This window comes from Danio aesculapii, chromosome 14, assembly GCF_903798145.1.
Source record: "Danio aesculapii chromosome 14, fDanAes4.1, whole genome shotgun sequence".
NCBI lineage: Eukaryota > Metazoa > Chordata > Actinopteri > Cypriniformes > Danionidae > Danio > Danio aesculapii.
The window spans coordinates 6,073,186-6,095,014 of NC_079448.1; the positions used below are offsets into that span (position 1 = coordinate 6,073,186).

At 39.4% G+C, this 21,829-nt stretch overlaps 1 protein-coding gene across 1 annotated transcript in view; it reads right to left on the reverse strand.

The window, feature by feature from the left end:
* The window catches only part of gabra4 (gamma-aminobutyric acid type A receptor subunit alpha4), a 93,462-nt gene that overhangs the window by 49,288 nt on the left and 22,345 nt on the right, over window positions 1-21,829 (reverse strand). Inside the window, exon 6 of the mRNA XM_056472442.1 lies at window positions 5,327-5,470. Within this exon, the coding sequence (XP_056328417.1) occupies window positions 5,327-5,470 (144 nt within the window). The remainder of the gene's footprint in view (window positions 1-5,326; window positions 5,471-21,829) is intronic.

The window sequence follows — 21,829 nt, forward strand, 5'->3', positions numbered from 1 at the left end:
ATGTTTTTGATTGCAAAGCCCCTTGACACCATGCATTCTTGATTGCTGCTGGTTTTTCTTGTTGGGAAGAGATCAAATGTGCCATTTTAACTGTTGATCATCAGTTGGCAGGATTAACCCATTAGATAGACCTGTGCAAAAAGTTTTATAATTGATTTCTATGTAGTGAAAGTAGACTGTCACTACCACATATTCACCTGAAAGAGAAGGAATAGGAACAGGATATGCCTTATTAGCCTAAAAGCGGACAAAAACCCTTGTGTACTGTTCAAATGGACTACCCTTTCCTTATGTTCATGGCTTTTTTTGTCTTATTGACTTCCATTCTAATGACGTTTTTGATTGCCAAGCATTGACACCATATAATCATGCATTCTTGATTGTTGAGGGTTTTCCCTGTTGAGAAGAGGTAAAATGTGTCATTTTAACTGTTTATCATCAGTTTGCAGCAGTAACGATTGATAGGCCTGTGCAAAAATGTATTATATGGAGTTCTTTATGACGAAGTAGACCATCAATACCACATATTCACCTAAAAGAGAAGCAACGGGAACGGGAAGTGCCTTATTAGCCTGAAAGCGGACAAAGGAACAAGGTCAGGATGACAGTCTGTCACCACAGCAGACTTATTTTGGCTGAACGGCAAAGTTTTCTGGCTGTTAAGCTGCGCTGGCAGATTCATCTTATCTTAACAGAATGAGGCTCGCAGCCGTATTGGGAAACTGCGCTCTAGTAATCAAAACACTCACTCCATGTTCCAGATCTCTTATGTAATTTTGATCAAAAAGGCATAATACATAAATAAACAAACAGCATTGTTTTTTCCCCCTGTTTTCTGTGCAGAGTTTCTCTCAAAAAACAAGCGGATGTGAAAGAGCTTCGTGCTGACCTTTGCATTTAAGCTGACTTTATAGGCCACGTATCATGAGTCAAGTAGTTTTTCTTTTTAATCTAGCTTACGTCACTATTAGATATTCCGTATATCCAGCGATCAGGTGACACGGATCAGGACTTTCCGAACATGTGCTTGCTGATAAAATGGACTTATGTGTAACGTGGCCTAAAGTGCAGGTCAGCTTTGAGAGCTTTTGTTCAACTGGAAATAAATGTGTGGTATTTGTTATGCACTGGGTAATCTGTCAACAGCGTAACAGTGTTACTGTATTTCCATTGAAAGTTCCATTGTAAAAACAGTATTGTATTTCCATTAAATAAACAGAGTGGGCAAGAGAAATCTAAACTAGATTTGCATTTACTAGAGGAAATGGCAGCTTGAGTTGAAAAGTGTCAATGAAGTGCTGTGTTGTTTCAGATAAATCATAGGTAAACACTATTTTGTTGACTGTATTGAACAGGGGTGCCCAAGCTAAAGCCCTGTCCATAAGTACACAGGTATTTTTATAGACTGGGAGCTAGCTGTGCGCAACTCTTACATGGTTGCCCACTGAAGCTAAGCAGGGCCGAGTCTGGTTAGTACCTGGATGGGAGACCACATGGGAAAGCTAGGTTGCTGCTGGAAGTGGTGTTAGTGAGACCAGCAGGGGGTGCTCAACCTGCGGTCTGTGTGGGTCCTAATGTATATTGTTGGGGACTCTATACTCAGATGAGACGTTAAACTGAGGCCCTGACTCTCTGTGGTTGTTAAAAACAGTAGGGTTTTCACCTTGGCATCCTGGCCACTTTTGCACTCTGTCCTTCATAGCCCCCCTAACCATCTCCATATCATAATTGGCTTCATCACTCATCTCCACCAATCAAGTGGTGTGTGGTGTGCAGTCTGGTGCAATATGGCTGTCGCATCAGCTAGGTGGATTCTGCACACTGGTGGTGGATGAGGAGATTCCCCCCAAAATGTGTAAAGTGCTTTGAGTGTCCAGAAAAGTGCTATATAAATGTAAGAACTTTATTTTTATTATTATTATATTATTAAATAGTTTTACCTACTTTCGTTTAAAAAAAATTATCTCTGTCCACATGAAAACGCACAGCATGTTAAGTGCATGCCGAACCAACAGGGGGGGATAATGACACTTTTATGTTAGGTTCACACCAATCAAGAAATTAAGTATTTTTGCACGTGAATTGCATACAAGTCAATGCAAAAGTGAGAACAGAGGGGGATTACTGTCCCGCAGTGTGAACGATACAGAATACTTGATGCGTTTGCCGTGAACATGTAGAATTTAATATGCATCTTGCGCGTTTATTGTGAACACAGACTTGTTAGCCAATCAGAAAGGAGAAAATAGTGCACACGCTGATGCCATGAGGCGACAAACTATGATTTTAGTGTCCAGACGACAATACTGTACCCAGGGATTCTGAAAATCTTCACCCTGACCAATCGCTACTCCAATTTGCAAATAAATTGAAGAAAAAAATACACAGAATGCAACTATATGATAATTTTCTGCTTAATGCTGCAAATTTCATCAATATCAAATTGTTACTTTAAAGATTACCAAACCCCAAAAAATTATAGATGTGCGTGATTTGCACTGAATTAGCCAGTTCAATCAGTTGTTAAATCCAGTTTTTACCATCTACGACTTGTGGCAAAAGTGAAGTCATTCCTCTCTTTTAATGACCTTGAGAAGGTGATCCATGCTTTTATTTTGGGAAGACTTGACTATTGCAATTCTCTATATGTGGGTATTAGGCAAAAAGCCCTAAAAAGATTGCAATTAGTACAAAATGCAGCTGCGAGACTTCTGACAGGGACTCGAAAGTATGAGCACATATCCCCAGTTCTTTCCTCTCTGGGCTGGCTGCTTGTTAGGTCACAGATTGATTTTAAACTATACATTTTTGTTATTAAATCCTTAAATGATCTGGCACCACCTTACTTATCAGACCTCCTACATGTATATAATCCTGGTAGGGCACTAAGATCTCTGATCAGTTTATTCTTTCTGTACCAAGGTCCTGGTGTAAGCGAAGTGGGGATCGGGCTTTTGCTGTTATCGCACCAAATCTCTGTAACGGGCTTCCACCCCACATCAGACATGCTCCAACTCTATCTGCTTTTTAAAAGCGTTTGAAACTCCATCTTTGTTCTTTAGCATTTGAGCCTTTTTAATTGTTGAGGGATTTGCCTTATGTTTTAATTGTTATGTATGTGATGTAGGTTTTATTTTAATTTAGTATTGATTGTGTTCACCACTTTGGGCAACGTTGTGTTGTAAAAAATGTGCTATATAAAAGTAACTAAACTAAACTAAATCATTGGTAAAGTTTACAGTTCGGACCAAAATCCTCATCGAAGTGTTTGAGAAACATCACTATACGTATTTATCCGTTTAGAAGTTTGTGCTCAGTAAGAAAAAATTTTTATAAATTAAATAATACCTAACTAAAAAATCTTCTGATACTGAAGACGAGTAATGGCTACTAAAATGTATTTAAATAGGATAAAAATAATAATTTTTACCAATATTTCACGATGTAATGTTTTTATTGTCCATGTTTGTACTGTACAATCATGAATCATGATTAGTTTACCATTAACTCTTTGTAACCTTTCGATTTTATTTAATTTGTAAAGTGTATGTTGTCAGATTCCTCATGGTGCGTTCACAGCAGACGCGGATGAAGCGTCAAGCATCAGTGATTTACGTGTTAATTCAATGTAAAGACGCGACTAGACATCCTGCAACACGATTTGCGCAGTGTAGGAAAATCTGAACTTTTCGCATTGCGTGAACCAATCAGAAGCTTGCTCTTGTAGGGGTGTGATTATGATGTAGCGCCTGTTGTTGGTTTCCCGAGGGGAAATCCTCCTGACACAGGACAACAGCTCATTAAACTGGGTTCGGTTCAGTCGGAAGCACAGCTGAATACCAGTTTCTGAAGGAGTTTATGAACTCACAGAGCTAGGTTCGCCTCTGAAATGGTCTGGTTGACTCAGACATGGCGCCGAACGAATATACAGTTTTTCAGCCTTCCTAAAGCACATAAAGCACAGCTACTCTCTCAATAAAATCCATGTTAGCCATTTAGTGACGAAGCTAGAGTCACCGGGCAGACAGAAGCCCTAACCATGATGCAAATTTGCATCTATTGTGAAGTGAATTTGACGCGCGAATGAAGATTATTAGTCAATTATGTTAAAAGTATGTTATCCGGACTGATGGAATTTTTATTAGCAATCAGAATACATAAATCTTATTTGGTATGCCTGAGTATTTTTTAAAAGTGTACTTCAGATTACCAAACCCCAAAAATAACAGATAAAAATAAATTACAAAAAAACGTCATTTGCACTGAATTAGCCAGAAATCACTGGTAAAGTTTACAGTTCTGACCAAAATCCTCATCGCAGTGTTTGAGAAACATCACTATACGTATTTATCCGTTTAGAAGTTTGTGCTCAGTAAGAAAAAAATCTAATAAATTAAATAATACCTAACTAAAAAATCTTCTGATACTGAAGACGAGTAATGGCTACTAAAAACGTATTTAAATAGGATAAAAAATAATAATGTAATGTTTTTATTGTCCATGTTTGTACTGTACAATCATGAATTATGATTAGTTTACCATTACTCTTTGCAACCTTTCAATTTTATTTAATTTGTCAGTTTTGTAAAGTGTATGTTGTCAGATTCCTCATGGTGCGTTCACAACAGATGCAGATGGAGTGTCAAGCGTCAGTCATTTACATGTTAATTTAATGTAAAAACGCGAATAGACATCCTGCAGCACAATTTGCGCAGTGTAGGAAAATCTGAACTTTTCGCACCGCATTAACCAATCAAAAGCTTGCTCTTGTAGGGGTGTGATTATGATGTAGCGCCTGTTATTGGTGTCCCGAGGGGAAATCCTCCTGACACGGGACAACAGCTCATCAAACTGGGTTCGGCTCAGTTGGAAGCACAGCTGAAAACCAGTTTCTGAAGGAGTTGATGAGCTCACAGAGCTGGATGCACCTCTGAAATGGTCTAGTGGACTCGAACGAATATACAGTTTTTCAGCCTTCCTAAAGCACATAAAGCACAGCTACTCTCTCAATAAAATCCATGTTAGCCATTTAGTGACGAAGCTAGAGTCACCGGGCAGACAGAAGCCCTAACCATGATGCAAATTTGCATCTATTGTGAAGTGAATTTGACGAGCGAATAAAGTTTATTAGTTCAATTATGTTAAAAGTATGTTATCCGGACTGATGGAATTTTTATTAGCAATCAGAATACATGAATCTTATTTGGTAGGCCTGAGTATGTTTTTGAGTGTACTTCAGATTAATAACTACAGCTATGGTGAGCAGAAGAAGCTACGTAAACTAAAACAAACATTTTAAAAAACTAGTGTATATTGTTGTGTGTACCTGTGATGGATTTGACAGTCTCGCTGGACACAGTCTGTCCAATCAGATCATACTGGACCAGACTGGAGGATTCAGGCGGGACCTCCACCGAGTGCTGCGGGCCTTTAGTCCACGTGTAGATCATCTCAGTCTTTGGGTAGGCATCTGATAAACAAGATAGAGCGTCATAACAAGACCTACACCACAAAAGGAATGTGTGTGTGTGTGTGTGTATATGTATGAGCTTTAAGCTAACAATCACACCGTATCTGTGGCACTATATGTATCCCGGTGGAAATGAAAGAGACAGAAATGAGATTAAACAGAGGGTAAATGGAGACGTCCTGCTGCAGCCTCCTGACGCTCACATTTTTTCTCCTGAGAAAAAAGGGCCTCAGGTAAAATGGAAACAAATGAGCCAATTGTTGGCACACTGCTGGAGAACGGCACATCACAGTGGGAAAAAAGATGTTCACATTGAGATTTATGAGCGCAGATTTTGGCACCTTTTGCAAATCTGAGCACAGTTTGAAACGTTGCTGAGATTGATGTTCTAGTGACACTTGATGCTTATTGGTTTTTGGTAACACCTCAAAATAAAGTCCCATTAGTTTATGTTAGCTTTCTTTATGGCATCTGTTTTGACAGTAGTTAAAAATACAACATTGTTAGCTCACATTAGTTCAGGTCTATTAAAGGCACAGTATGTTAGATTTAACACTAGAACAGTGTTATATAGTTTGCTGACTTATGCACTTGCATTATCCCAAATGTTGAAAAGAATGTTCAAATCCTGAGAAAATAAGCTATTATAACTAGTAAGATGGACCGTGGCCTGTGTGTTCATGCTACTGACAGCACACATGCTTGATTTACAGTTTGGTTTTATAAAAAACAAGGAAACACCAATAAGACTTTAATATGTTGTGTATTTTAATAGACTGCACAGAGCAGCATTATAACAGAGCCTTAAATACATTTAGTATGACAAAATAGCGCTGCTTCTCCATGTGATCACAGGGGACAGATTTAACCAATAACCAAGGTAAGCAGCTGCTTAGGGTCCCAGAAAATCTGAGAGCCCCCAAATAAATATCTAGAAGTATAAATGATGCTATAAATTATAAATAAATTATACTATAAATTGTATTTGCACTGTCTGTAATTTGCACTGTTGTTGTATTTGCACTGTCATTGTATTTGCACTATCTGTATTTTGCACTGTCTAGAGCAGGGGTCACCAAACTTGTTCCTGAAGGGCTGGTGTCCTGCAGATTTTAGCTCCAACTCTAATCAAACGCACCTGAACAAGCTAATCAACGTCTTACTAGGTATACTTGAAACACCCAGGCAGGTGTGTTGAGGCAAGTTGGAGCTAAACCCTGGAGGGACACCGGCCCTCCAGGACCGAGATTAGTGACCCCTGGTCTAGAGCCAGGACCTAAACTTTTCACTCAACACAGCACACGTGCTGCTGCTGATGTGACAATAAAAGTGATTTGATTTGATATAACATTGTGTTCTATCATATTTTGTATGGTGAGGGTCTAAATTTTTTTAATTTGAACGTAAATGTTTTAAATTTCTGCGCAAGTGTGTCCCCCACCTTCAATTTATGGACCAGTCTAGCAGTCAAATCAGTAAAGATTTAGTTTTAAAAACGAAATAGTTCATTTATTATGTTCAGTTGTGAATTCAACTTGAGAAAACAAATCGTTTCAAAAGTTTTACAAGATGCTTTCTGTTATTATTTTGCATAAAGATAAAATGTGGAAAACAAGATTGAATAAGGAAAAACTGCATAATAATAATAATAAAAAGATTGCAATTACAAGTACAAATGGTGCAGTTTAGAACTTTTGGTGCCCCTTGGTTGGAATTGCTTCGGGGCCCAAAATCCCTAAATTCGTCCCAGCGAGTTGAAGAAACCGAAGCGGTGGACTGTGGAATAATAAAAGCTCTGCTGTTTTGTGCTGTGTCACAAGCATATCTCATATGCAATTGCTTTAGCATTTCTTTTGTTCAAAGAACACCTATTATGCATGATAAAAGGTCATATTTTGGTTTTAGGGGTCTCCAACAACAGGCTAATATGTATGCATGCATGCTCTTTCATTTTCTTATATATATTTATTTTTACCCAATTATCCCATTGTCTCCCATATGATTTGTTCAGCGATTCATTTGTTCCCAAACCCCTCCTTTGCGTGAGGCTAATCTGCGCTGATTGGTCCGATGACCCAGTCTGTTGTGATTGGTCAACTGGGTTCAGTGGAGAGAAACACCCAGCGTGGTTATGTAGTCAGAGCACAGAGTATATGTGTGAGCCCTAACCCCAAGTAATAACAGCGACACACATTCAGCATTAATCCACACAGTGGCAAAAGTTGAACTATTTTGAAAATTGGCCACACGTGTGTATGAACAGCTTATGGTGGCCATAGCAACAAACAGCAAGAGATTGCAATCACAAAACGCATTTAAATCGGTAAAGGAAGAAGTATTCGCGTTTTCAATGTGGTTTTGGATGCAAAAATGTAAAATAGCCCATACAGATTTAACTTGAGAGATGCATTGCAAGCACTGATCTATAACAGATACGTGATTACAAGCCGTGCTGAGTGATTACAAGTTACAATAAACAATTAAATACATATTTTTCAAACTACAGAAAATGAGGAGGCAACCATTTTAATCACACTTCACGTTGTGTAGGAAGGAGAAACACTTACAGGATCTGGAGGAAGAAGAAACTGGTCTCCCAAACAATAGTAATCTTTGCTGATCCTTCCTTTAATAACAAACAGCCAACAAATCCCGCTCTGCAGGGTTGTATCTAATTGTATCAATCATCAGAAAATGACAAGAACAAACACAGCACAAGTTTGGCTATACTGTGGTGTTGTTTTGAAAATGAACTTTAACACCTTATTCACCGCAGGCGCATCTCTGGCCATCTCTCAGTGATTGTAATCTTCGCATCATGATTAATCCCATGATCCCTCGCACTCCACTAGTGTCTGAAGGGAAAGGCGTGTTCACTTTTTACCAGATCCGGCAGTTCATACCTGGTATACTGTAGTTTTGTGTTGATGTTGATATGAACAGCCAAAACATCTGGACGAACGACGAATCATTTAAACGACTCTGAGTCAAATCTTTTATTTAAAAAAAAAAATATATGCACGAGGTGCATTTTCAGATTTACCCTTCAGCTGTTGTGAAGTGAATTTAATGTGCTAATGAAGCAAGTAAACTCAAAATGTGTCTAATTATGTGTCAGTACCAGAAAGCTGCGGTCACACTGGGCTTTTCCTCCCATAGACTTCCATTCATACGCACGCAAATGCGTCAGACCGGAAACGCAGGGTCATGCGTTAAGTTTCGCAGTTCGCTGCGGTGCAAAGTTCAAGCTTGGTGAACTCTGACCTGCGAAATCGCACCAGTTGAGGATCAAAACAGGACTTCTCTGGACAGAAATTGAAAACATTGACCAATCGCTCGCTTTTTTAATGTCTAATAATCTTGTTTAATCCCGCCCCTTTTCGCAGCATCGTACGACAGAATTTCGCACAGACAAAGCCCAATGTGACCATAGCTTAAATTACTTGTGCAAGGCATTTCAGGTGTGAACACCACATCAGATCTCAAAATTATTTCCCAAAACTAAAAGCTAATGAAACAATAAGTGAAGTTTCACAAACTAATATCGAGAGGAGCACTTGATAGGATTGACTACAGCTGATCCCTATCACAGAAATGTTCATTTTTGCTCCAGACAGCATCACCCCAATGATCAGGCAAATTTTGGGTGGCTTAGCATCTTCAAATTGCAGTGATATTAGAAATCTTGGTGTCATTTTTGATCAAGCTCTGTGTTTTAATAGCCATGTTAAATCTATTTTTCCTACATGCTTGTTTCACCTGAGGAACATTGCAAAAATAAGAAATATTGAGCCAAAGGAAGAGATGGAGATGCTTGTTCATGCCTTCATCTCTTCTAGATTGGATTATTGTAATGTTCTGTTCACTTGTCTGAACAAACCCACCATGGAGCGATTACAAGTTGTGTAGAATTCAGCGGCAAGGCTTTTAACCAACACCAGTAGGAGGTCACTCACTTCACTGGCTTCCTATCAGTTTTGGAGTAAACTTTAAGATTCTGGTCATTACATATAGAGATCTGCATGGTCAAGCACCCCTGTATATTCAAGATCTTTTACGCAGTCACTCATGCAGCCGGTCCCTGAGGTCTTCTGGCAAAGACTTTTTAGCCATTCCCAGAACTCGTCTTAAGACTAAAGGTGACCGTGCCTTCTGTGTGGTGGCCCCACGGCTCTGGAAATCTCTCCCGATAGCACTGAGAAATCTGGGATCAGTTGAACTTTTTAAAAAGCATTTAAAGACGCACCTTTTTTGTCAAGCTTTTAATTAATAGTATTAGTGTTTCTGTATTTGGATTTTAATTAGTTTTAATTTGTTTTAACATGTTTTCTTTTATTGTCATGTTCTTTTACTTGTTTTCTCTTATTGTAAAGCACTTTGTGACTCAATGTCTGGGAAAGGTGCTATATAAATAAACCTTTACTTACTTACTAATCACTAACTAGCCAATCGGATCATTCCAAATTTAATGTAAATATCCAACCTAAACTTCACTTTTCATCTTTGTTTCACCCCAACCCCCCCACCCCCCTAACCATCCCTTCTCCTCAATTCTAAGTTTGAGCGACACAGTGGCTCAGCAAGGTGGTCGTTGGTTCAAACACTAACTGAGCCAGCCGACACTCTCTGTGCGGAGTTTGCACGTTCTCACCGTGTTCGCGTGGGTTTTCCCCGCGACTCCAGTTTAAGTTAAAGTCACAAGGACGTACAACATACAAACTGGCGCAGTTAGCGGTCTATTCTTGGGAAGATTTCGAGAACTACCTGATCTCGCATCCCTCCTAATGCTTTTTCGACCAGGCAGGAGCCTTGGGCTCCTCTATCTCCGAGCTCAGGGTTCTCTCCCGGGACAGCCTGCCAAACCTGCTATAATAGTCAAGCATTATCTAAGTGTCAACTCTTGAAACTGCATTTTTAAAAAACAGTTATTTGTTTTGCACATTATAGAGAACGATGTTGGTATTCGGTTAACAAACATCACCAAAACATAAGTATTGTCAGCTTATTTGTAATAATTATCCAGAGCAAATGTAATGTGTGTTTATTTAGCACATTCATCGTATATGGCCATACACCCAAAGTGCTTCACAATCACGAGAGGGGTCTCTCCACACCACCACCAGTGTGCAGCATCCACTTGGATGATGCGATGGCAGCCACAGGACAATGGCGTCAGTGTGCTCACCACACACCTGTTATTGGTGGAGTGGAGAGACAGTGATAGAGCCAATTCAGTGGATAGGGATGATTGAGTGGCCATGATGGGTAAGAGCTGATGGAAGGAATTTTACTCTCCGACTCTTTTATTCCATGGGATTTTTAATGACCACAGAGAGTCAGGACATCGGTTTAATGTCTCATCCGAAAGAAAGACGATGCTCACTGACAGCATAGTGTCCCCTTCACTTTACTGGGGCATTAGGACTTACACAGATTGCAAGTTCAGCGTTCCCTGCTGACCTCACTAACACCACTTCCAGCAGCAACCTAGCTTTCCCATGTGGTCTCCCATCCAGGTACTGACCAGGCTCAGCCCTGCCTAGCTTCAGTGAGTACCCAGTCTATGGCTGCAGGGTGATATAGCTGTGGCTATATGAAAGCAAATGAAAGTCCTTTCCATTTCACAACAGATTGTTTCGTGAATTATTCTCAACACAACGCCAGTTTTTCCACAATGGCCTATCTATTGCTGAAAGATCTGCAGGTAAGCAAATTAACTTTTAATCTTGAAGTCTGTTTGTGATGATTGCCAAACCAGCGTTTAACACTATTAAGCCAGCAAGCATTTGAATGTTTCTAATAAAACCACACATGGATCAGAAGTGTTTGTCTGAGCTGAATATTGCAACCCAAATAAAGGTTTAATCATTTGCAACAGGGTAATTTATTAAACCCACTAAAGCTGAAGATCCTTTTGTAATATGACAAGTAATTATAGCAAACCTACAAGCTTAAAATAAAGCAATTAAGCAAGTTAAAAAAACAATTACCAGAAAACAAACTGTTCAAATTGCTAGATTGCTTTTTTCTGTCTAGCTCAAACTTATTATGTTCCCATATTAAATATCAAAACACAAGACGCTGTAGGATGGATACATTGAGTACGTTTACATGGACACAAATAATCTGATTTTAATGCGATTAAGACAATACTCTGATTAAGAGTCTACCATGTAAACAGCAATTTCAGATTAATTTAATCTGATTAAAATCGAACTAAAGAGAAATGGAAGACATGTGGAGTATGCCGATTTTAGTCGCATAAAGCTGCGGTCACACCAGAGTTTGTGTGTGCGAAATTCTGTCGCTGTGAAAAGGGGCGGGATTAAACAAGATTATTAGACATTTAAAAAAGCGAGCGATTGCTCCATGTTTTAAATTTCTGTCCAGAGAGGTCCTGTTTTGATCCTCGATTGGTCTCACGCAGTCAAGTAATGCGATTTCGCAGGTCAGAGTTCACCAAGCTGGAACTGTGCACCGCAGCAAACTGCGAAACTTAATGCATGACCCTGCGTTTCCAGTCTGACGCATTTGCTTGCGTATGAATGGAAGTCTATGGGAGGAAAATCCCAGTGTGACTGCAGCTTTATTGAAGTGCAGTACAGACATGTAAACACCTTAATCGAACTATTACCGTCATGTAGGACTTTTTTGCGACAGGATAGTCCACACGGCTGTTTGACACTCTGCACCTACCGAGTCAGTGCGGACCACAGACACATGCATCGTAAAATGCGGAGGCTTTTTTCTTTTATTCAGCGTGCGGTATGAAATTCCATTAAACCAACAATCTTTCAGCAGTTCATAGTTGCATCCAATTTCTCGTTGTCATGGCAGGCATGCATGAAATGTTCCCCAATGAAAGTGAAAGTGCCAAACTTAAGTTAAAGTCGACAAATTAAAAATGAAATACCTGAAATTACATGAAACGCCAGAGGAAATGCGGATATCCTGGTGACGCAATGACGTTAATCGAATTATGTGTTATAACATGTAAAACGGGATCATGAAAGGAACATTCAAAAAGCAACTCACGTAAACGCCTTAATCATATTATTGTCTTAATTAGATTAAGACAAATAATTGGATTACTGATGTCCATGTGAACGTTGTCATTGTTAGCTGGCAGCTAGCTACTTGCAACTCTCACATGAAGCTAAGCAGGGCTGTGCGCGGTCAGAACCTGGATGGGAGATCACATGGGAAAGCTAGGTTGCTGCTGGAAGTGGTGTTAGTGAGACCAGCAAGCTGTGTTCTGTGTGAGTCCTAATGCCCCAGTATATTGTTGGGAGCTCTATACTGCTCAGTGAGGAAGAGACTTTCTGTGGTAGTTAAAAATCCCAACAAAAGCACAAGTTAAAAAAAAGACCATGCGCCATGGCGCAAACTGTATTTTTTTGTTCTTGAAATAGCGTTCAAGATTTCACACTTAAGCTTGGTTTATACTTCTGTGTCAAGTGATCGGCGTGCAACGCGCGTAGCTGTGCATTCATACCTCTGCGCGCTGTTTCTGTTGCTCTGCAATAACACTTCCGAAATCCTAGTTGGCAGTGAGGCGTTTATGTTCCTCTGTGTCAAGTTTCTTCGCTGGTGTTTTGTTTTTTCTGAACGCTTCCTTAATGTACAAATGGTTCAAACTCGCTCACTCGCTCAGGCAGGAACCAGCGGATGTGCAACAACTTAAACCATAAGGTAAACACAAAACAAAACTTTTCATCCAGAGCTCCTTTATGGGACTCGACACTTGTAAACAGTCGCTCCAACAGACTCGAGCGGCTCTCGGTCCCGCCCACACTCGTCAGTGCTTCCAAGCCGACCAATCACAGAGCTTGCGCTACACGTCGCAACAAAGCATAGTGCAAGTTCTGTGATTGGTCGGCTTGAAAGCACTGACGAGAGTTGCACATCAGCGACGCCGACAGCCACGGCGAGGACTATGCGTCCACGCGTAGGCTGCGACATAGCATACGCGTGCGCTTGACGCAGAAGTATAAATCAGCCTTTAGTTGATGATTGATTATAAAGCTTGTTTGGCATGCTGTCCCGGGAGAGAGCCCTGAGCTCAAAAGATCCTCGAGCCCGGGGAGGGGAGTTTGAGCTCAGGTAGATCTTGAAAACTCCCCTGCTGTAGTAGCTAATGAACAGATAGTGATTGCTCTTAAGAGATAACTACTTACTAGTAGCATGTCTACGGTGTCGATTTGGATTAGTCCAGTAACTTAAGTTGCATGTTTTTGGACGTTGGAAGGAAACCAGGTAACCCGGGGGAAACCCACGTAAGCATGGGGAAAATGTGTAAATTCTGCACAGAAACATCGGCTGGCTTGGTAAGGACTAGAACCAGTGACGCTCTTGCTGTGAGGCAACAGTGCTAACCACTGGGCCACTGTGTCACCCATCTAGGAAAGGAGGAGTAGGAGTGGAAGAGGGGATTCTTCAAAACGAAAATGGCTGTGATATGGAACTTAGGGTATTTATAGTGGCTTAGGAATCGTCTGATTGGTAAATCATAAATTGGATAATGGGGGACCAGCCTCAAGCAATCATAAGCATGTGATCCTCTCGAAATCAGTTTATAAATAACCTTCACAAAGCGGATTCGGACAGGCCCTTAACGCTTTTGCACTATGCACTTTAGACTTTGCTCCTAGACCGTTAAAAACAAGCCTTCATGCGTGATCTCAAAAAACGACCAGTGAGAAGAACAAACTCCAACATTTCTAATCAATCCAAACTTCTTCGTCAACAGCTGGCTAATTCCTCCCATTTATGCTTCACCCAAGGAAATAAAAAGAAGTTAATACTTCAATTAAACATATCTAAGAACAGCGCTGTGTCTCCTGAGCTATGAAAGAGCAATCTATGAGCATTAAATCTTCCTCTGGGTTTGCCTACGCATAGATCTATGCGTATTAGTCCTCAAGCTCAGGGTCGAACGGTCGCTGCTAAGACACTGATCTTTCCTCGTTGCTGCCCACTTCCACCACTGTGCGTGCCAATCTCAAATCCGAGCCAAGCAGAACAATCATCCTGACACAGAAATCAGATCCGCCGAGATTGTACTCCTGCTCAGAATCAGACGGATTTCATTTATGGAGGAGACATCCATACATCAAACGGCGAGAACAAGAGACTGACTGCGCATTCGGGAGTCCGTCAGCACGTTCCCCGCGCTCCTGTCCTCCTTTGAGATCTTCACCCTCATCATCTTCCTTAATTTTCTCTGTCTTTTTTATAAACTCTCCTCCACGCGGTCTCTTTCTCCATATTTCTGTTTCTGAACCCCCACACACACTGGGAAATAGAGCAGAGGAAGGGCTTCCAAACACCCACCAATAACCCCATGAAAATAGAAAGAGAAAAGAGAGAAGGGACAGAGAGACGAGGAGAGGTTTGATCCAAAATCACGCTGGGCATGGCAGAGCTCTTTTTTTTATTTTAGGGAAAGTGAACAAAACCTAGCGGGAGACTGATACATAGGAGTTAACATGGGTATAATTGCAATCTGTGTTTTTATTTTTTTAAGGACTGGTTTTTAAAAGTTCCTACTGCAAAAAGGTTGCCAGGGTTTTTACTACATGGATATGAGTGATTGTTTTGTTTTTGAAGACTGATGTAAACAATTCATACTGTATAATGTTGCCAGGGTTTTTACTACATGGATATGAGTGATTGTTTTGTTTTTGATCATTGATTTTTTAAAAGTTCCTAAGTTTTACCATATCTAGTCTTTAGCAACCCATGGTGTTCAACAAACGACTTAAAAATAAGCGCATAGGTTAAAGTGCATCTCATAGCTGTGTTCGAAACCACTTTTGCTATTTTAAGGGCTGGAAAAACAGCCTGCGAGCCCAGCGCATTTTATAAAATAAGTTGTCTTTATTCTCTTAATAAGTTTTGTATGTGTTTTGGACGTAAAAGTTTTACAGTTCCTACTGTATAAATATTCCCAGGGTTTTTACCACATGCATAAAAGTGATTGTTTTGACTGGTTTTTAAAAGTCCTTGTCGTATAACGGTTGCCAGGGTTTTTACTAAGAGTGATTGTTTTGTTTTTTGAAGACTGTTTTATAAAGATTCCTACTGTAAACATGTTGCCAGGGTTTTTACTGCGTCGATAAGAGTGATTGTTTTGTTTTTTAAAGACTAATTTTTAAAAGTTCCTACTGTTTAATGGTTGCCAGGGTTTTTACTACCTGGATAAAAGTGATTGTTTTTTGAAGACTTTTTAAAAAGTTCCTACTGTATAAAGGCTGCCAGGGCTTTTACTAAGAGGGATTGTTTTGTTTTTTGAAGACTGGTTTATAAAGGTTCCTTCTGTATAACGGCTGCCAGGGTTTTTACTGCTTGGATAAGAGTGATTGTTTTGTTTTTTGAAGACTGGTTTATAAAGATTCCTACTGTAAAAAGGCTGCCAGGGTTTTTACTAAGAGTGATTGTTTTGTTTTTTGAAGACTGGTTTATAAAGGTTCCTACTGTAAAAAAGCTGCCAGGGTTTTTACAGCGTGGATAAGAGTGATTGTTTTGTTTTTTGAAAACTGATTTTTAAAAGTTCCTACTGTATAACGGCTGACAGGGTTTTTACTACCTGGATAAAAGTTATTGTGTCGTTTTATTAAAAGTTTTTACTGTATAATGGTTGCCAGGGATTTTACTATGTGGATAAGAGTGATTGTTTTGTTTTTTGAAGACTGGTTTATAAAGGTTCCTACTGTATAACAGCTGCCAGGGTTTTTACTAAGAGTGATTGTTTTGTTTTTTGAAGACTGGTTTATAAAGGTTCCTACTGTATAACAGCTGCCAGGGTTTTTACTAAGAGTGATTGTTTTGTTTTTTGAAGACTGATTTTTAAAAGTTCCTACTGTAAAAAGGCTGCCAGGGTTTTTACTAAGAGTGATTGTTTTGTTTTTGAAGACTGGTTTATAAAGGTTCCTACTGTATAACAGCTGCCAGGGTTTTTACTAAGAGTGATTGTTTTGTTTTTTGAAGACTGGTTTATAAAGGTTCCTACTGTAAAAAGGCTGCCAGGGTTTTTACTAAGAGTGATTGTTTTGTTTTTTGAAGACTGATTTTTAAAAGTTCCTACTGTAAAAAGGCTGCCAGGGTTTTTACTAAGAGTGATTGTTTTGTTTTTGAAGACTGGTTTATAAAGGTTCCTACTGTATAACAGCTGCCAGGGTTTTTACTAAGAGTGATTGTTTTGTTTTTTGAAGACTGGTTTATAAAGGTTCCTACTGTAAAAAGGCTGCCAGGGTTTTTACTAAGAGTGATTGTTTTGTTTTTTGAAGACTGATTTTTAAAAGTTCCTACTGTAAAAAGGCTGCCAGGGTTTTTACTAAGAGTGATTGTTTTGTTTTTTTGAAGACTGATTTTTAAAAGTTCCTACTGTAAAAAGGCTGCCAGGGTTTTTACTAAGAGTGATTGTTTTGTTTTTTGAAGACTGGTTTATAAAGGTTCCTACTGTAAAAAAGCTGCCAGGGTTTTTACAGCTTGGATAAGAGTGATTGTTTTGTTTTTGAAAACTGATTTTTAAAAGTTCCTACTGTATAACGGCTGCCAGGGTTTTTACTAAGAGTGATTGTTTTGTTTTTTGAAGACTGGTTTATAAAGGTTTCTACTGTAAAAAGGCTGCCAGGGTTTTTACTAAGAGTGATTGTTTTGTTTTTTTGAAGACTGATTTTTAAAAGTTCCTACTGTAAAAAGGCTGCCAGGGTTTTTACTAAGAGTGACTGTTTTGTTTTTTGAAGACTGGTTTATAAAGGTTCCTACTGTAAAAAGGCTGCCAGGGTTTTTACTAAGAGTGATTGTTTTGTTTTTTGAAGACTGATTTTTAAAAGTTCCTACTGTAAAAAGGCTGCCAGGGTTTTTACTAAGAGTGATTGTTTTGTTTTTTTGAAGACTGATTTTTAAAAGTTCCTACTGTAAAAAGGCTGCCAGGGTTTTTACTAAGAGTGATTGTTTTGTTTTTGAAGACTGGTTTATAAAGGTTCCTACTGTATAACAGCTGCCAGGGTTTTTACTAAGAGTGATTGTTTTGTTTTTTGAAGACTGATTTTTAAAAGTTCCTACTGTAAAAAGGCTGCCAGGGTTTTTACTAAGAGTGATTGTTTTGTTTTTTGAAGACTGGTTTATAAAGGTTCCTACTGTAAAAGGCTGCCAGGGTTTTTACTAAGAGTGATTGTTTTGTTTTTTGAAGACTGATTTTTAAAAGTTCCTACTGTAAAAAGGCTGCCAGGGTTTTTACTAAGAGTGATTGTTTTGTTTTTTTGAAGACTGATTTTTAAAAGTTCCTACTGTAAAAAGGCTGCCAGGGTTTTTACTAAGAGTGATTGTTTTGTTTTTTGAAGACTGGTTTATAAAGGTTCCTACTGTAAAAAAGCTGCCAGGGTTTTTACAGCTTGGATAAGAGTGATTGTTTTGTTTTTGAAAACTGATTTTTAAAAGTTCCTACTGTATAACGGCTGCCAGGGTTTTTACTAAGAGTGATTGTTTTGTTTTTTGAAGACTGATTTTTAAAAGTTCCTACTGTAAAAAGGCTGCCAGGGTTTTTACTAAGAGTGACTGTTTTGTTTTTTGAAGACTGGTTTATAAAGGTTCCTACTGTAAAAAAGCTGCCAGGGTTTTTACAGCTTGGATAAGAGTGATTGTTTTGTTTTTGAAAACTGATTTTTAAAAGTTCCTACAGTATAACGGCTGATAGGGTTTTTACTACCTGGATAAAAGTTATTGTTTCGTTTTATTAAAAGTTCCTACTGTATAATAGTTGCCAGGGTTTTTACTATGTGGATAAGAGTGATTGTTTTGTTTTTTGAAGTATAACAGTAGGAACTGGTTTAGACTGGTAGACTGTTTTTTTGCCATAAGGGTTGCTGGTAAAAATGCTGGCCTCCACACAATTGATTTGATTGGTGTAACCCCCACCGGTCCTACACCACCCAACCCGCTCTCAGCTGTGATCGAACTGGCGACTTTCCGCATGGGAGTCAGTTGCTCTACCAAGGAGGCTAAAGACAATGGCCTCTAGCTTTTGTCGCAAGAGCATCTTTAGAGGTCAGAGGAGTGACGTTTACCAGCACAGCTCTTAACATAAAGATATTAAGTATAAACTAAAAAAAAGATTTTACAAATTTAAGTGAATTGAACATAAAACAAATAGGTTGTCCTCAAAAAGGAGAAGAATTGTGTTGTTTCAGCACATTTTGAATAAGTAGTTTGAAAAAACAACAAACATTTTGTGGTGTTGTAGAGGGGGGTGGCATGCTTAGGGAATGACGATCTGGAACAGAAGGGAGAGTTGAAGTCAGAATTATTAGCCCCCCATTGAATTCTTTTTTTCTTTTTTAAAATATTTCCTAAATGATGTTTAACAGAGCAAGGAAATTTTTACAATTTTTACTTATTTTTTTATTTCGGCTAGAATAAAAGCAGTTTTTAATTTTAAAAAAATACAAAATACTATGGTATATAAAAATTGGTATGGTATTCCTATATGAGAAAAACCAAAACAAATGTACACGCAGTTGAAGGTCTACAGGTTTAATTTCAGCCCAGTACCCAAGAGCAACTGCTCTCCACAAGGAGAAATTACTTTTTCCCCTCCGAGTGTGTAAATACTGAGTTCATATTCTAAAAACTGAACAAAGAATCTCCATATCAGCAGGACTGTTCGCAACAGTCGGTCAGCAAAAAACGCAAAAACGAAAATGTGGGAAAAAATAAAGGGAAGAGAAATCTGAAAAGAAGGCCTAATCTCAAATGGGAACATGTGGCAGGTGGGTAGAGCTCCTTTATAGCGGCTGCTGGGAGATCTGGAGATAAACCAGTCCAGAGAGCTCCATTGTGACATTGTGATGGAGGACGATCACGTTTTTTTGGGCGATGGCTGCGCTAATGTGCTGACGGATATCTCGCTCTCTCTTTGTCTTCTTCTACATCTCCTTGTCCTTTCTGTGGGCCTGAGGGGAAGCACGGAGACAGAGAGCTGCTCGTCCCCTGTAGAGGCGAGAAGGTCAGCACAGATCTCCCTGCTGCCCCGGGACAGTGTAGACCTATAACAGCATTTTACACTCTCCTGTTTGCTCTGTAGTCTCTGATGGGCTTCTCTTGATCCTTTATTTGTTTATTAGAGATGTTAGATCGTGTACAGTTGAAGAATTATTAGCCCTGCTGAATTATTAGTATATATTTTCCCCAATTTCTGTTTAAATGAAAGAGGATTTTTCTAAACGTAATCGTTTCGAATAACTGATTTCTTTTATCTTCGCCATGATGACAGTGGATAATATTTTACTAGATACTTTTCAAGATACTAGTACTCAGCTTAAAGTGCTTAAACTTAAAGGCTTAACTGATTAATTAGGCAAGTCATTGTATAATGATGGTTTGTTCTGTAGACAATAAAAAAATGGCTTAAGGGGGCTAATAATATTGACCTTAAAATGCTTTAAAAAAATTAAAAACTGCATTTATTCTAGCCGAAATAAAACAAATAAGACTTTCTCCAGAAGAAAAAATATTATTGGAAATACTGTGACAATGGAAACAACACTTAGGAAATATTTGAAAAAAAAAATACAAATTTCAAATGAGGGCTAATCAAACTGCCTTCAATATACAGTTTATATCCTCACTGGCCACTTTATTAGGTACACCTGTCCAACTGCTCGTTAACACTAATTTCTAATCAGCCAATCACATGGCAGCAGCTCAATGCATTTAGGCATGTAGACATGGTCAAGACGATCGGCTGCAGTTCAAGCCGAGCATCAGAACGGGGAAGAAATAGGATTTAAGTGACTTTGAACATGGCATGGTTATTGGTGCCAAATGGGCTGGTCTGAGTATTTCAGAAACTGCTGATCTACTGGGATTTTCACGCACAACAATCTCTAGGGTTTACAGAGAACGGTCTGAAAAAGAGTGAGTGGGAAAATATTCAGCGAGCGGCAGTTCTGTGGGCGCAAATGCTTTGTTGATGCCAGAAGCCAGAGGAGAATGGCCAGACTGGTTTGAGCTCAACGAAAGGCAACAGTAACTCAAATAACCACTCATTACAACCGAGGTCTGCAGAAGAGCATCTCTGAATGCACAACACGTCCGACCTTAAGGCGGATGGGCTTCAGCAGCAGAAGACCACACCGGGTGCCACTCCTGTCAGCTAAAAACAGGAAACTGAGGCAACAATTCACACAGGCTCACCAAAATTGGACAATAGAAGAATGGAAAAATGTTGCCTGGTCTGATAAGTCTCGATTTCTGCTGTGACATTCGGATGGTAGGGTCAGAATTTGGTCACAACAACCTGAAAGCATGGATCCATCCTACCTTGTATCAACGCTGCAGACTGGTGGTGGTGGTGTAATGGTGTGGGGGATATTTCCTTGGCACACTTTGGGCCCATTATTACTGCTGACCATGTCCATCCCTTTATGACCACAGTGTACCCATCTTCTGATGGCTACCTCCAGCAGGATAACGTGTCATGTCATAAAGCACAAATCTTCTCAGACTGGTTGACATGAGAATGTACTCACTGTACTCAAATGGCCTGCACAATCACCAGATCTCAATCTAATAAAGCACCTTTGGGATGTGGAGGAATGGGAGGTTCGCATTATGGATGTGCAGCCGACAAATCTGCTGCAACTGCGTGATGCTACCATGTCAATGTGGACCAAAATCTCTGAGGAATTTTCCAGGATTAAGGCAGTTCTGAAGGTAAAAGGGGCTCCAACCTAGAACTAATAAGGTGTACCTATTAAAGTGGCCGCTGAGTGTAGATTACTATGGGTTAGTGTTTTGAACACAGCACTAATGCTAGGTTTTCCTGAGCGATTCATTCTGCAGTATACTGTACGCAAGATTACAGTAACTGAAATTGCAATATTGCTTTGGGCAGTCATCACATCTCCAAGGCTGGACTGTGTATTTAAGAGTAAAGCATGCCGATCTTTCTTTTAAATGCATATAGCTCATGATCTGCTTTCTTAGTGACTCTGTAAATCCAGTTAATCCATCTTCAACTCATTTCTGCATATGTTTTGCACTCTCACAAGAAACCTGAAGCAAATGTTGAATGTCTAAAAACTGTCGAGTATGATTTTGAAAGATTTTGAATTACAAGGACACAAGGTATGTTTTCATAACCCCTACCTTCATATAGTACAACTAGGTCAAACCTATGTCAATTGAATACAATTGAATTTGTCCTTGTGCTGCATGGTGGCTCAGCGGTTAGCACTGTCGCCTCATAACAAGAAGGTCCACTGGTTTGAGTTACGGCTGGGCCGGTTGGCATTTCTTTGTGGAGTTTGCATGTTCTCTCCGTGTCTCCCTGTGGAAAACTAAGATTGACTGTAG